Consider the following 16,752-nt stretch of genomic DNA (forward strand, 5'->3'; position numbering starts at 1 on the left):
TTTTTCAAGTTCCTTGCCCTCTGACTTTGATCTGTTTTTGCTTTTCTTCTGCCTTCCTGGCGTATGCAGTGCTCTTTCTCTGGATTCTGAAGATTAATGCTTAATTTTTTTATTCATGATACTTACTGTTTAGTAATGCAAGTGTTTTATGCATTTTTATGCCAAGATGTACCTTCTGAGCTCAACTTTGGCTTGTATGTGTTTCCATTATTTGTATTTTCAAGAGATTATGCAATTTCAGTTTTGATATCCTGTTTAAAATATGAGGTTTTTTTTGTTTGCTTTGTTTTAAACTTCTAAATGGTTAAAGTTTCTTTTCCTAATAAAAATTCAATTTCTAGTTTTATTGCATCATAGTATAGACTAATAGGTTTTTGGAAACTTCATTGATTTTCCTCATAGCTGAGTATATGACTTGTTTTTTCTTATTTCTCTGTATTTGAAAAGGAGGATACAGTCTTTACTTTTAGATAAAGAATTCATTACATATTGGCGTGCGTGCTAAGTTGCTTCAGATGTGTCTGACCCTTTGCAACTCTGTGGACTGTAGCCCACTAGGCTCTTCTGTCCATGGGATTGTCCAGACAAGAATACTGGAGTGGGTTGCCATGCCCTCCTCCAGGGGATCTTCCCGACCCGGGGACTGGACCCATGGCTCTTGCATCTCCTGCCTTGGTAGGCAGGTTCTTTAGCACCTGGTGCCGCCCGGGAATCCGTCATTACATGTTAATTCAACCACATTAATTATATTACTCAGCTTCCGTAGAGCCCCCTGTATGTCTGCCTGTTCTAGCATGAGCTGGATGTTGTTAAAATCTCTGTTGATTTCTGTTTCCAGTGGTCATCGCCTTATATTTTGATGATAATACAGATGTTTTAAAGATGTATATCCATTATGTCTTTCTTATGGTTGGTACTGTTTATTGTTACTGAATAGCCAATGTCTTGATTAATATTTTTCCCTGAATATAACCTTTTTATGATATAAATTAACATTGTAAACTCATTTCATTGGCCAGGAGCTGTGGTTTGGGAACCAAATGGCTTGGGTTTTTGTTATTGTTGTTAAAACAGATGGTTGGAATTGTCTTTTTTGTGTATTTTTTAATTTTATTTTTAATTGGAGGGTAACTGCTTTACAATTGAAAATAAAATTTATAAGAATACAAAAAAGACAAGAGGGCAACAGAGGTTGAGATGGTTGGATGACATCACTGATTCAATGGACATGAACTTGGGCAATCTCCAGGAGATGGCGATAGGAGGCCTGGCATGCTGCAGTCCATGGGGTCGTAGAGAGTTAGACATTATTTGGCAACTGAACAATAACAACAATTGCTTTACAATATTGTGTTGGTTTCTGTCGTACATCAACATGAATCCACCATAGGTATACATATGTCTCCTCCCTCTTGAACCAACCCCGCCTCACATCCCACCCCTCTAGGTTGTCACAGAGTACTATGACCAAATAGCTGGGTTTTAAATCTTGGCTCTAGCATTTTAGCTTTGTAATTTTGGTTAGATCACCACTTTGCCTGTTTCCTCATTTATTAATGGAGTATTATAACTCAAAGGATTGTTGTAAGGGTTAATTTGGGTTAATGAATTTAAAATGCTAAGTATAATGCTAAGTATACTAAGTGTCAATAAGTTATTGTTGTTCAGTCGCTAAGGCATATCCAACTCTGCAACCCCATGAACTGCAGGACACCAGGCTTCCCTGTCCTTCACTATCTCCCGGGGTTCGCTCAGACTCATGTCCATTGAGACAGTGATACCATCCAACCATCTTATCCTCTGCTTCTCTTGCCCTCAATCCTTCCAATGATCTCTTGGTGTCAGGTGGCCAAAGTATTGGAGCTTCAGCTTTAGTCCTTCGCATGAGTATTTGGGGTTGATATTTTTTAAGATTGACTGGTTTGATCTTCTTGAAGTCCAGGGGACTCTCAAGAGTCTTCTTCTCCAACACCACAATTTGAAAGCATCAAGTCTTTGGTGCTCAGCCTTCTTTATGGTCCAGCTCTCACATCCATACATGACTACTGGAAAGACCACAGCTTTGACCATATGCGCCCTTGTCAGCAAAGTGATTGATGTCTCTCCTTTTTAATATGTTGTCTAGGTTTGTCATAGCTTTTCTTCCAGGAAGCAAGCGTCTTGTAATTTTGTGGCTGCAGTCAATGTCTGCATTGATTTTGGAGCCCAAGAAAATAAAATCTGTCACTGTTTCTACTTTTTCACCATCTATTTACCATCAAGTGATGGGACCAGATACCATGATTTTTGTTTTTGGAATGTTGAGTTTTAAGCCAGCTTTCACTCTCCTCTTTCACCCTCATCAAAAGGCTCTTTAGTTCCTCTTCGTTTTCTGCCATTAAAGTGGTATCGTCTGCATATTTGAAGTTGTTGATATTTCTCCTAGCAATCTTGATTCCAGCTCGTGATTCATCCAGCCCGCATTTCACATTACTTACATTTACTAACAGAGGGCTAAAAAATAGGTGGATGTTTGGATATTGGCCGTGGCACTCTTATTTCACAACTGGAAAGGGGAACTTCCAATAGCAATTTCTTCCTCCTTTCTTCCCACCTGTTTTCCATGGTTTTTATTTCAGTGTTTTTGTCATTTGTCTTTCTGTTCTGATAAATCTTGCTTATTGCTGGAAATAACTAGCGTTGAGCCATTTATATATATTTTTTGAGTCATCTGCCATATATCTCTTTGTTAGGGAAAAATGACATGGTAAGCCTGACTTTTTTTTTTAAGCCTGATGGTTTTTAAATGTCTGATGGCCAGTTGAGGTGAGAGTAGCTTTTCCTTGTCTTTGAGTCCTTCCTCTTTGAATGCTGGTCTATCCCCCTTATTCACCTTCTCTGCAAAGTTGATATCAGAGGAAGATTTCAGAACTTCCCATTTATCTCTTGTATTCTTTGAAGGATAAGAAATGGAATGGTTAGACTTTTAAATGAAATTCTGCAGACTTCTTTCTTTTCTCCAGATTGATGTTTTTCTTTGATATTTTATTGTTTTTAATTTTCAAATTTTACAATGTGAAACATTTAAACATGCCCAAAAAGTACATAAGATAAACTTTTAATTTATTTTTCTTCATTTCATTAAGTTTTAGTGTATGGAGTTTCATGGTCTTACCTCTATGCCAGCATCTTTCACTAAAAATCCTTTTTATACTTATTTTTAAGAAACAGATCTGGAGTAGGTACTTACTGTTGACTTGAGCCAACGTTCTATAAAGTCAGCAACTCAACTAAAATATATTAATTCTTTGCTATTGAAAATACACATTTAAAACACTCTATCCTTTTCTTCCCTTCATGAAAGGAGTTTGGGTAGAGAGGACTTTAATCAAAGAAGTAGGTGATACACCTCAAATAGTAAAAGATACAAAAGAGAACTTTCAGTCTTACCATTCTGATCAGAAGCTCATTTCCTGACCAAAAGTCATACTTTGTACAGCTCTTTGGGTTTCCTGTGCCCTTGTTGAAGAGTTTGCTGTTGAAGTTTGTTTACGAAGTGGTAGTTGTTGGAACAATTTTGGACAGGGGAAGCTTTTCTTGAAATGGAAGCAAGTCTAAAGATCTTGGCCTCTTAGGTTGCATTCCAGGGACCTAAATTGTTACTTTTATAAAGCTGGTCCCCAACTGGCACTTGAGTAAGTTTATGAAGGTTCTGTCTTGTTCAGAATCTCCATTACTTTTTCTTTCAGCCATTAGGTAATTAAGAGAGGATTTTTCTAATCCTAGAGTTGAACTGTCCACATGATGGGAGTCGTGTTCCTAGTTGAGGGAGTAGTATTTTTGGTTGCCAGAGGGATATACTCAGATGTACTGATGAAAAATGTAAACCCATAGCTAAAACATATTTACCATTTTACTGAACAATACTTACTGTTTTACTCATCAATTTCAAATAGTACTGCTAAAATTAACAGAAACTCAAAGTTCTCCTTATTAATTTTTAATAGTCAATGTGTCCATTTAAGCCAAAAGTAGCAGGTAGACAGCACAGAGCCCCCCCCCCCCCCCACACTCCTGCCGCCTGTGTGCCAGTCTCTTCTCGTTACAGAGAGGGTTAACAGGTAAGAGAAGCAGCCTGTTTCCCTTACCTCTTCCCTTGCCTTTACCCCTAAACGAGCTCTAGGTGAAGTTGTGAAATAGGTCGTATTTATTTGCAACAACCTCCTTAGACTGTCTTCTTGTCATTTTTTGTCTGATACATTCTCAAATTTTTATATTCTAAAATCCATCAATTTTCTATCAAAAATCCTGTGATATTAGAAAGACATTTATTAGAGACATTAATAGTTAAGAATTTAAGAACTGGGTCATAGTTAAGGGTGTAGTATGGGAAAGCAGTATGCCTTTCAAGATGTTAATAACTTGGTATAAATTTTTGAATAAATGATTGGCATAAAATACATCATATTGGTAGGAAACATTAGTGTAAACCAAGTGAAAATAAGTTTTTATGCTGTTGAAATTCTTAAAGCTTTTGGGGGGTAACACTAGTACCCAATGTTGAAGCACAGTAAGTAGGACATAGCAGATGTTGATAATTGTTACCTGCCTTTGTATTGGAATCTATAGTATTTTATTCTTTAAATATAATAATACTGAATTGAGTGGACAGTATTACTAGTGTCAATAATTGATTATGCAGTTATGAACATTAAGCCTGGATTGGTCAGAAATGGCATAGAAATGATGCAACTAACTCCAGGACATGCTCGGACTCACAAACTCAGTAAGCAGTCCCTGGTAGGTCAGGATTCAGTCAGAAGTTAACTGTTGTTTCCCACTGTGCAGCCGTACAAGTAAGAAACGGTATTTCAGGTTTATAGGTCCAAGTATGGGAGAGTACACTTTTACTGCTACAGAGACTCCTGCTTCCTTTCTCATTACTAATGTATTCCATTGATGATATTCATGTCGTCATCAGTTGAGCACTATTAGTTTTTATGATTTCAGAATAGTGTGGAAATGTTTTTGGCGGGTATCTAGTCAGTATTAGTATTTCTGATATATCTTGTCAGTCACCTATGTTGCTGATTTTCTGTCAAGTATAAGAGATTAAAAAACATTAAAAGCTACTAAAAAGCAATAGAAGTTATTTATCTCTTGGATAATACTGAGGCACTTATAATCAAGTACTTTTGCCAAATATATTTTTTTAAGTGTTTGGAAATACTACTTTTAAAAAAGTAAAATTGCTCTTGTTATTTACAAGTGTAATCAGTTTTTTGAAACTCAGCAACCAAAGCAAATTGCAACTGAAAAAATTACAACACTAAAGAATGAATGTTTTAATAATGCTCTCTAAAAACTGAAAATTAGTTTGGCTTTAAATTTGGCTTTAAATTTATCCACAGTAATAGTAATAAAACTTGTCAGAATGGGTATTATTAAGTATAAATACCAAATAATAAACTAAAATATTCTTTATAATTTTAATTCCTCACATGACTGTCTCCTTTTGGTTAAAGCAGAAACCGGCTGTTTGTCAAGAATCTATTTAGTAACTGTTTCTGTAAGAAGTCAGAGATTAGCATTTCTGATATATAGTTTACTTTATGTTACATTATTTCCTTTGTTAAATGTTCTTGCAATGATTTGAGAAATGTTCTTACAATGATTTGAGAAGCCTGACTGGATAGAATACTAATGTATTCCTCCTACCCTTTTCTGTGACATTACTAAGTGCGTCAGTGTGATTTGAAACTTGACAAGAAGAGTATGATAGAAAATAATAACTGTTTTTGAGAAAATACAAACAATGCTTGGGACTTTCAGATTTAGCAATACAGGGCTTTTTTAAAATTGAAAAATGAGATTGATTAATAATTTTCTCTTTTACATAATTATTTTTAATAGTTTTATTGAATATAATTTCTATACCATACAGCTCATCTGTTTAGAGTGTACAATTCATGGTTCTTAACATACTCAGAGTTGTGCAGACATTGCCATAATCAGTTTTAGAGCATTTCCATCCAGGGGAAGAAACCCCTGTGCCCAGTGCAGTCATTGACTGTGTCGCCCCAGTCTTCCCTCCCTTAGCCAACACAGCGCCAGCAGTCTCCTTTCTCCCTCTCTGTATATGCATATTCTGCACAGTTGGTATCAGTGCATGCATGCATGCTCTGTTGCTTCAGTCAGTAGCCTCATACAATTTGTAGCCTTTGGTTTCTGGCTTTTTTAATTAGTACAGTGTTATTTAAGTTTCATCCATGCAGTAGCACAGTATCAGTACTTCATTCCTTTGTATTGCCAAATAATATTCATGGAATGGACATGCTACAGTTTATTTGTACATTCTTGAGTTGGTGAACTGCTTCGAACATTTGCATACAAGATTTTGTGTTTATATAAGTTTTCATTTCTCTAGGAATTGCTGGAGCATATGGAAGCTCTATGTTTAACTTTTTCAGGAAAACATTTTTACAGATATTTTTTCCTCCATATAATTAAAGTATAACATGAAAGACATATCCAAACTGAATTATAATTTCCTATCAATATTCTCATCAATAACTTTCCACTAATATTTCTGGGTGTTGGACATTTCAGTTATCTTCAGTTTTCATTTACTCTAAACCCTTAAATATTTTGGCTTTTCTAAAGTCTCCAACTCCATTCCCACAGCCAGTGATAAAACTACATACTGGCACTTGCAGCTGTGAGAGAACCCCAACCTATTAGTCAGAGGGACCCCTGTGTAGTGAAAAATATTTTATGGCGATGTATACTAGCATCTTTACTTAATATGTAATGTGTCTTCCAAGATAGATTTGAGGTTTGCATCTAAAGTTAGAATTTCTATAAATTCTGTGTTTGACTTTCTCAGAATATACATCCACACCTACAAATTCTATAACACAGCTCTCTTATTTTTTTTAAATCCTACTTCTAATTTTGAAACAGTAGTCACTGCAGAAGATTTGGAAAATACCCGAAATCTCAAAATAAGCTACTTAGAATTCTAATATCCAGATAGCTGTTTCTAACATTTTGATGTATACCCTGTTATATTTTGATTATTTACATTTAGAAAATAAAAAAAATTTAAATCACAGACCATTTAAACAATAGAGTTCAAAAAAATAAAGAGTTCAGATGATATTGCAGGTAGTGTTTTATAACCTGTTTAATAAAGCATAACATTTTCTTATGTCATTAAGTATTATTTTAAGTTTCTTTTTTAAACCTTGATTTTTCTCAGCTGAAAAAAAATTATAATTATCTAGAATTCTTACATATTTATATTTTGAAATATCTCTTTGAAGTCTTTTTCTTTTTGTGTGTATTTGGTTACTAAAGTGGGATTACAGTCTGTGTAGTGTGTTTTCTTATAAGACTGTTCCACAATTTTTCTTTTCTCTGTTGATAGACATTTATTTCCACTGCTTCTCTTGGTGTGCATCTCAGATTAGTTTTAGAAGTACATGTACTGTGAATATTCTTAAGATTTGGGGCACATTTATGATTGCTTTTATTCAAATTAACATTTCTTACCAATCAGGCAAATACTTTTATCATGTATAACATAGATGTAATAGTTGATTTCTGTGGTGGTTCCTGTTTTTAAAAATTACAATCCAGAGATATACCACCAACACCTCCATCAACCTTAAGATCTGGAAACAGAAATATAACTTCTTAACTCTTCTGAATAAGTTCCCTGGCTAATAATCTAGAAAATCACAAACCATTACTACACAGGCTTTTTATTCAGTTGTGTGTGGAACACTTTTAAGGCCTAAATAGACATGGATTTTATACATTTTTGTAATCTAACAGAATGAGCACATAACTTAGTATGTAGTTGGAACATGATGAAAAAACTTGAGTAACTGCTTTCACTGAATTCCTAAAGCTCTTGTTTTTAGCCAGACTCTTCCTTTTGTACACTTCTTAACTAGTGAAGAGGCTATTTATGTTTATTTTTGGTAATAAAACTATATAAACTTATATACAGTTACTGGGAAAGCGAAGCATAATATAGTCACAGTCTTTTTGTGCTCTATTTTTTAATGCTTCACCAGGATAGTCTTTTCAAAATGATCTTTTCAAAGTTTTTAAAAAGTTAAAAAAATTTATTAGTCAAAAGAAAACCAAATCTCTCAAAGAAATATTTATGAATAATGAGGGGTTTGTCATTTTCTTTTTAAAAAACTTTTCTGTACCTTAAAATCAGATTATAATCTTAATTATCAATTTAATTATCATTGATTTTTCAAGTAATTCCATTTCTTTCAGGTTTATTAGTACCACAATGTTAAGTATCATCTATTTAAGTAAAGTAAAAATAATTAGCAGTCAGTAATCGATTCATGGGGTCGCAAAGAGTAGGACACGACTGAGCAACTGAACTGAATCATATTTCTGTAATACACTATAAACTATAGTAAATTTTTAAGACTAAACTTAAACCACATAAAAAATACAGATTTTAAAGTTTTACATAGGACTCAATTATTTTAAGAGAATTTTCTGAAGTGATTAGCTTTTTCTCTTTTTTTGGTGGGATTTTTGAAACTGACTCTAGGTTCTTGCATATTGAAAAAGAGTATTTTGCTAGGAGTTAGTTTGACCCATTTTGAAGTTGATAAAGCAGGAAAGCATATTCACCTTTGATAGTCTGTGAATACAGATATGAATAGCAAAAGTACCCATTGTTCATATCTAATAAAAGACCCTTATCCAAAATGTGCAAACACCTCTTAAAACTCAACAAGAAGAAAACAAACTAGCTGATTAAAAAATGGGCCAAAGACCTTAACAGACAGCTCACTAAGGAAGATGTACACACTGCGAACAAGCATATGAAAAGGTGTTCCACATTATAGGTCATTAGGAAAATGCCAGTTGAAATGAAGTACTCTACACATCTATTAGAGTGGTCAAAATCCAGTACACTAACACCAGATGCTGAGCAGAATGCAGAGCAACAGGAGCTGTCATATGTTGCTGGTGGAAACAGGAAGTGCTATATCCACTTTGGAAGACGGTTTGGCAGTATCTTACAAAACTAAGTATACTCTTAGCTTACAGACCAGCATTCATGTTCCTTGGTATTTACCCAAAGAAGTTGAAAACTTACAAAAACCTGCATACAGATATTTACAGCAGCTTTATTCATAATTGCCAAACTTGGAAGCAACGAAAATATCCTTCAGTAGGTGAATGAATGAATGAACTAGATCCCACATGCCACAACTAAGAGTTTGCATGCCTCAATTAAACACCCCACATGCCGCAACAAAGATTGAAGATCCTACGTGTTGTAACTAAGACCTGACGCCACCAAATAAATATTTTTTTAAAAAAGAAAAAACATGGAGGAACCTTTACTGTGTATTACTAAGTGAAAGAAGCAACTCTGAAAAGGTGACCTACTATATGATTCTAGCTACCTGACATTCTGGAAAAGGCAAACAGTGGAAAGAGTAAAAAGATCAATGGTTGTCAGGGGTTTGGAGATGGGGAGGAATTAATAGCACAGAGGATTTTTAGGGCAGTGAAAATAACTCTGTATGTATGGTACTATAATGATGGATATGTGTCGTCATACATTTTTCCAAACCCATAGAACACACATCACCAAGAGTGAACTCTAAACGTAAACTATGGACTCTGGGTAATAATGATGTGTCAGTGTGGGTTCATCAGTTGCAACAAATGTCCCACTCTGTAGGGATGGCTGTGCATTTGTGGAGGTGAAGGGTATATAGAGAATCTCTGTAATGTCTCTCAGTCTGTCTGTTAGCCTAAAACTGGTCTTTAAAAATAGTCTTAAATACAAATGTGTAGTCCTGTGCAGTAGGATTATTTTTTATTTCACTTGGAGAGGCAGGATTCATCACACAGGAAACCAAGATAGCAGGCCAGCTAAGGGGGTCCTTAAAGCTTCATGGGCTGGAATTTGTGTGATTCTGAGCGGTAAAATTTTAAAATGGCCTCTTCCACCTATAGGTGTTCTTTTGATGTAGAGGGTATTTCTTTTTTTTTTTTTTTGTGCCAACCTCCTTTTTGTCAACAGTTTTGCTCAAGTGTATGAAAGGTTCATATGCTCTTCCCTAGTAGTTTAAATGGAGGCAGCTAGAAAGGAAGAATCCTCTTAAGTATGCGGGCTGAAAAGCAAGGTGTTAGATACGATACCACTCATTGAGGATTATATTTCTATTTCTTTCCAGGTTGCCTGGAAATGTTAGTATGTGTAAAATAAGTGTTCTAGGATCATATAAGTAACAGAGAGTTAAGTGAAAGTGAAAGTCGACTCTTTGTGACCCCATGGATATACAGTCCATGGAATTCTCCAGGCCAGAATACTGGAGTGGGTAGCCATTCCCTTCTCCAAGGGGTCTTCCCAACCTAGGGATTGAACCCAGGTCTCCTGCATTGCAGGCAGAATCTTTGCCAGCTGAGCCACCAGGGAAGCCCAACTGGAGTGGGTAGCCTATCCCTTCTCCAGCGGATCTTCCCTACCCAGGAATCAAAGCGGGGTCTCCTGCATTGCAGGCGGGTTCTTTACCAGCTGAGCTACCAGGGAAGCCCATTAAGAGAGAGTAAAGCAGGTTTTTTAAGAAGTTATTTGTGTATGTGTGTTTGTGTATTTGAGTTTTGAAATGCTAATTGCATTGTTACACTGAATAGACAGATATAGTATATAATATTCCCCAAATCTGTTTGACCACGAGATTCTTCTGTCATACGTTTTTTTACTAAAATCCAGGACATAAGTAGGACAATTCATAAAATTGTACTCTAGATTCATGGAGGGAATAACAGGCCAGTTGGAAAGGAATCTCTTGCTGGCATGAAAGCAAATAACTTTTGCAACTTTGTGTTTTTGTTTTCCTAATTCAAATGGTAAAATACTTCTCATGTACTCAGATTTAACAAATTGGATACAAATTAACTCATCCTGTGTTAACTCAGAAGCATAATTTTAAGTAGATTTGAAGACCAAGTAGCCATCTTTGGTTTTGGTTTGATTTGAATAACTTGTTAAAAATCAGTGATTTTTAACACACTGCTCTCAACAGAACTTTCTACAGGGGTGGAAATGTGCTATATCTGTGCTGTTCCGTAGGGCAGTCAGTAGCCACATGTGGTTATTAAGCATGTAAAATGTGCTAGTGAGGCCAAGGAACTGAATTTTTTGTTTTATTTTTGTTAATTCAAATTATTACATGTGGCTAGTAGCTTCTATTTTGGACAGTGCAGTCTTTAAAATATATTTGTATATATGTGCAATTAAAATGAAATAATTCTTTTTTGGAAAAGTTGAAACTGATGAATATACTTGAATAATTTATATTCATGTCATTTTGTAGCCACATGATTGAAAGAATTCTCCCGGTGGTTTTGTACTAAAAAAAAAAAAAAACTACGTAATTTGCCAGATAGATTTCAGGATCATAAATATTCTTTTACAGTTAGTTTTTATGTATTTCAGTACTACATTCCAGATGATCAAAAGGGTTTCACATTCAGTTTTAAGAAAAGAATGACAATAGGAAGAAAGAAGATACCCTCAGATGAGAGACCTCAGATTTAGTTTCATTTGCCATTGGTGTGCTTGCCAGAATCGAGGCATTTGCAGAATTTTTGTGGTTATTAATTTATCTCTAAGTTGGAGATACAATTTATATAAATATCCTTTGAAAAAAAAGTAGAGCTTACAAAATGAAAATAGTGTTATAAATGTTATTGTTAAATAATTATGGAACATGTCAGAAATTTGACTCATTTTCTGCAAATATACTTTTGAGTTTTAAACACTGATCCTTAATCATTGATCCAAAATGAGATAATCCTTAGTCATTTGATTTTGGGTGAGAGTATGCCTATGCTTGGTAGAAAGGCAAAGATATTAAGGCAAATAGATTCTCAAAAGAAAAGTTTGACTAAAACTATCATAATTGAATAATTTTAGAATAAAATGTTAAAGATATAACTACTTGGGGATTAATTTCAGAGTAGTTTTTCTTATCTAACACTGAGATTAGGAAATTTTAATAACTAAATAGTTAATTTGCAAGCAGCTTATTTAATATATTGCTACCTCTTTGCACATGCCAACTGAATAAAATATTTTAGTCAATAATATGACTAAATACTTTCACTTTAGTATTTGAACTCTTAAAGCAATTTATATGTATTTTTATTCAACTAGCATTCAGTTGTTACTGGTTTTATTTTGGAGTATCATTACTTTTAAGAGCTGATAATTATTTAAAAAGTTGCCCACAAGCATTTTGAATTGTATAGAACTGATGGCTTCCTCATAAGAAGTTGTGCATTATGTAGAGTCACAGACATAGCATCAATATAAATGATGAATTTTTGGTATATAATAAAAAATAATTTTAAAGCCATATATATTTATATTTACGTATGATGATCACTGCCCTTTGTCTATCTTAAAATACTGGTTTTAATGTTCCCTAAGTTGCATTACACTAAAAATCTTCTCATATATTAAAGATGATAGTTTTACTATTTTTTCATTTTTAATGCAACCAGTAAATGATCTTACTGTTTGACAATTAATGTTTTATGGTATGTTTGGATGAAGTGTATATTACAGATTAAATCACTCAAAATGATGTTTTAGGTAAAAGCAATTCTGTTTGCTGACATGTAGCTCAGTTTCTTTTTGTTTTATAAGATGCACTGCTTTAAATTATAGTCAATTTACAAAGGATTAATTTCCAAAGTATACAAGCAGGTCATACAACTCAATACCAGAAAAAAAAAAACAACCCAATCAAAAAGTGGGGAAAAGACCTAAACAGACATTTTTCCAAAGAAGACATACAGATGGCTAACAAACACATGAGAAGATGCTCAGCATCACTCATTATTAGCGTGATGAGATATCACCTCACACCAGTCAGAATGGCCATCATCAAAAAGTCTACAAACAATACATGCTGGAGAGGGTGTGGAGAAAAGGGAACCCTCTTGCACTGTTGGTGGGAATGTAAATTAATACAGCCACTATGGGAGACTTAAAAAATAGGAGATTCCTCTAAAAACTAGGAATAAAACCACCATATGACCCAGCAATCCCACTCCTAGGCATATACCCTGAGGAAACCAAAACTGAAAAAGACACATATACCCCAGTGTTCATTGCAGCACTATTTACAATAGCTGAAATGTGGAAGCAACCTAGGTGTCCATCAACAGATGAATGGATAAAGAAGTTGTGGTACATATACACAATGTAATACTACTTAGCCATAAAAAGGAGCACATTTGAGTCAGTTCTAGTGAGGTGGATGAACCTAGAGCCTTTTATACAGAGTGAAGTAAGTCAGAAAGAGAAAGAGAAATATCATATACTAATGCATATATATGGGATCTAGAGAGCTGGTACCAGTGAATTGATTTACAGGGCAGCAGTGGAGAAGCAGACACAGAGAACAGACGTAAGGATGTAAGGACACAGGGGCTGGGGAGGAGGGAAGAGGTGAGATGTGTGGAGAGAGTAACAGGGGAACTTGCGTTTCCATGTGTAAAGTAGACTGCCGGTGGGAAGGTGCCGTGTGACTCGGGGAACTCACAGAGGGGCTGTGTAACAACAACCCAGAGGGGTGGGGGGGCACATGTGGGTACCCATGGCCAATTCATGTTGATGTGTGGCAGAAAACACAAAATTCTGTAAAGCAGTTATTCAATTAAAAAATAGCAAAAACAACAAAAATTAGTCAATTTAGCCTAATCTTTTCCTATTTTTATAATAATGTATTTTTATGTAAACATGCTTTATGTTTTTCAGAAAAACAGTACTACCCATATCAATAGATATTTGACATAGAGGTACTCTGTAAGCCCACTGCTTCTAAGCACATTCTGTTAATTTTACTTTTATTTTATGTAATAAAAATACCATTTCATAATTAGCTTGCCTTTTCTTAAAAAAAAAAAACCAATATGCATATTTCGCAGTTCTCTTTGAATCTGATGACTTTAAGTTATTAATGTTGATATAAAAAGCCAGATGTTTTGAGTAACATTACTCAGAGACATCTTAGATTGACTGTGTCTAAGTCAGAATAATAAACATTTCACAGGGTCATGAAAGTCCTAGCTTTTAAGGTATTTTAGTATTTAGTATAACCCTGTAATTGGTATGTGCTAATATGTTTGAATTGCTGTGAGATTAAGGAGTAGAAACAAAATTCCTCATTTTTTATTTTATTTTTTTAAAGACACCTAGTTGTTGGGCAGAAGAAGGTGCAGAAAAGAGATCACATCAGCGTTCTGCATCATGGGGGAGTGCTGATCAATTGAAAGAGGTAAGTTACTTCTGTTTCCGGTCTGTAACATGCTCTGGTCCTAGCAAATTATCTTAACTATTTCCTGAATATAATGATACTTCCTGTATTTGTGATAAACTTGCCTCTTTCAGAGTTTTAAGGGTTGCTTTCCACTTTTTGGTGAATAATTCTGAGTTTACATGATTTGTGCCCTTCATGTTTTTGTGAATATTTCTTGTGTACTCACTGAGCTTTTTTTGCCTTTCCAGAATGAAGTCTGATATTATGTAATTTTATCTTGTTCATTTTAGTTATTTTTTTTTCCCACTTCAGCTTTCTTGTTTTTGAATTACAGCAACTAGAACTATAGATCACAGTTTTTACAAAGGTAGGATAAAGTTAGAGAAACTTAAAGTTGAAAGATCATATAGTCCATCTCCTATATAAATACTTACAGTGGATTCACATTGTTGTACTCTAGAAACCAACACAACATTGTAAAGCAATTATCCTCCAATCAAAAATAAAAAAGAACAAAGCACTTCTTAGAAAATGTTCATCTAGTCTATTATAGTCATTCCCAATGAGAAAAACTCATCACTTTGCAAGGGAACCAAACCAGTTCAGTTGTTTCAGCTTAAGTTGTTAACTAGTTTATTTTGTATATTGAACTTAAAATTATACCCCTAAGTTTTGACTCTGCCCTCTGTATCAATATTGAAAAAGTCTAATTTAAATATTTGAAAGGCTTGCAGTATGTCATTTTCCTCCAGGATAAACATTGACATTTCTCTCACATATATTTCATATGATAGTTTCCATACCTCTTAGTATCATTTTCATATACTATGGGTATCAGTATTTCTCATGTACTGTGGTATCTGGACTGAATAGATATAGTAGTCTATTAGCATAGTCTGTTGCCTATGATTGTGTTACATTTCTAGTTGCTTCATTACATTATTGATGTAGAGAAATACTCAACTCCTATCCATGCTACATACATGCTGCATACAAACACACATGCACAAAATCAATTTTTCCCAGCAGCAACAAAAAAGGAAGCTGACTCCAATATATCTAGTTTAAGATAGGCATTGAATACGTATATATATGCATAGACTATTAAGTGATACTGAATAAAAAGTAAATTTGCTCTTTTATCTCACAGGTAAATATAATCTTAAAATTATAGCCAGGATTTGGTATAGTTGAACTTTGGACTACAGCAGTACATGATATACCTTATAAAAAAGGAATGGCTGACATGATGGAGTGAGAGATTTAATTGCTTTCCTCACAAAACAATGAAAAAGCTGAACAAAATAATCAAAGCAAATTCAGCCCTCTGGAAATCAGTCGCATTGAGACCCCTTACTCATGGGAAGTACTGAACCCCTCCGGGTAAGAGCAGCACAGGCGTGTGGTGCTCTGACGGGCCACTGCCCTGCTTCCTCTGTCCCCGTCTCCAGCTTTGCTGGTGTGGTGTTTGAGCCAGGACGGGGCAGGGCTGGAAATCCGGAAGCTTTGCTGCCCCTGTTGCAGAGAGAACCTTGATAAGGGAGTGTTACAGAGTAAAATAACATTCTTGGTTGCAAAGAAGTAGGGAGGACCTATGGCTCTGCTGGAGAAGGCAATGGCACCCCACTCCAGTACTCTTGCCTGGAAAATCCCATGGGCAGAGGAGCCTGGTAGGCTGCAGTCCATGGGGTCGCAAACAGTCGGACACCACTGAGCGAAGTCACTTTCACTTTTCACTTTAATGCATTGGAGAAGGAAATGGCAACCCACTCCAGTGTTCTTGCCTGGAGAACCCCAGGGACGGCGGAGCCTGGTGGGCTGCCATCTGTGGGGCCGCACAGAGTCGGACACGACTGAAGTGACTTAGCAGCAGCAGCAGCAGCATGGCTCTGCTAGTCTGAGATTGTGGGGTAGCTTGTGGCAAGCCCAGACTCACGGAGTAGCAGGATTTTATAGAGAGTTCTAGGAAGTAAGACAGTCTGGGAGTCTTGATAAGTTCACCTCATCTCCCAGGTTGACTGGAGGCTGTAGAATAGTGTAGCAGAATATCAAATGGGCCCAAGTCACCCACTGAACTGGTTAGTGCAGCCTAAGAACAAGCGGAAATGAGACCAAACAGGCCCAGTGGTAATAAAATCTGAGGCCAACTTGTAAAAGGACCAAGGTTTGAATGCACTCCTCATTCCACATACAAACCTCATTCAAATATACATACATCCTGAGAGTGGAAGCTTTACTGGATTGAGATGTTTGAGTAAAATGTCTGAATAGTGTTTTGCTAAACAGTAAGGTGACACTGTCGACCATGTTAAAAAGGTATGAAAAAGCCAGTCTTAGAAAGAAAAATGAAGGGGCAGGGGAAATGGAGGAGAGATGTCAGTGGCCACATATTGTGGGGAAAACAGACTTAGTCTATCAACTGCTCTCAGACAAAATCAGA

General features: G+C 35.5%; 1 protein-coding gene across 1 annotated transcript in view; it reads left to right on the plus strand.

Moving 5' to 3' along the window:
- The window catches only part of GLCCI1 (glucocorticoid induced 1), a 117,283-nt gene that overhangs the window by 47,479 nt on the left and 53,052 nt on the right, over window positions 1–16,752 (plus strand). The window contains exon 3 of the mRNA XM_061164959.1: window positions 14,244–14,330. Coding sequence (XP_061020942.1) covers window positions 14,244–14,330 — 87 coding nt within the window. The remainder of the gene's footprint in view (window positions 1–14,243; window positions 14,331–16,752) is intronic.

The sequence above is a fragment of the Dama dama genome, chromosome 18 (assembly GCF_033118175.1).
Source record: "Dama dama isolate Ldn47 chromosome 18, ASM3311817v1, whole genome shotgun sequence".
In the NCBI taxonomy this organism is placed as follows: Eukaryota; Metazoa; Chordata; class Mammalia; order Artiodactyla; family Cervidae; genus Dama; species Dama dama.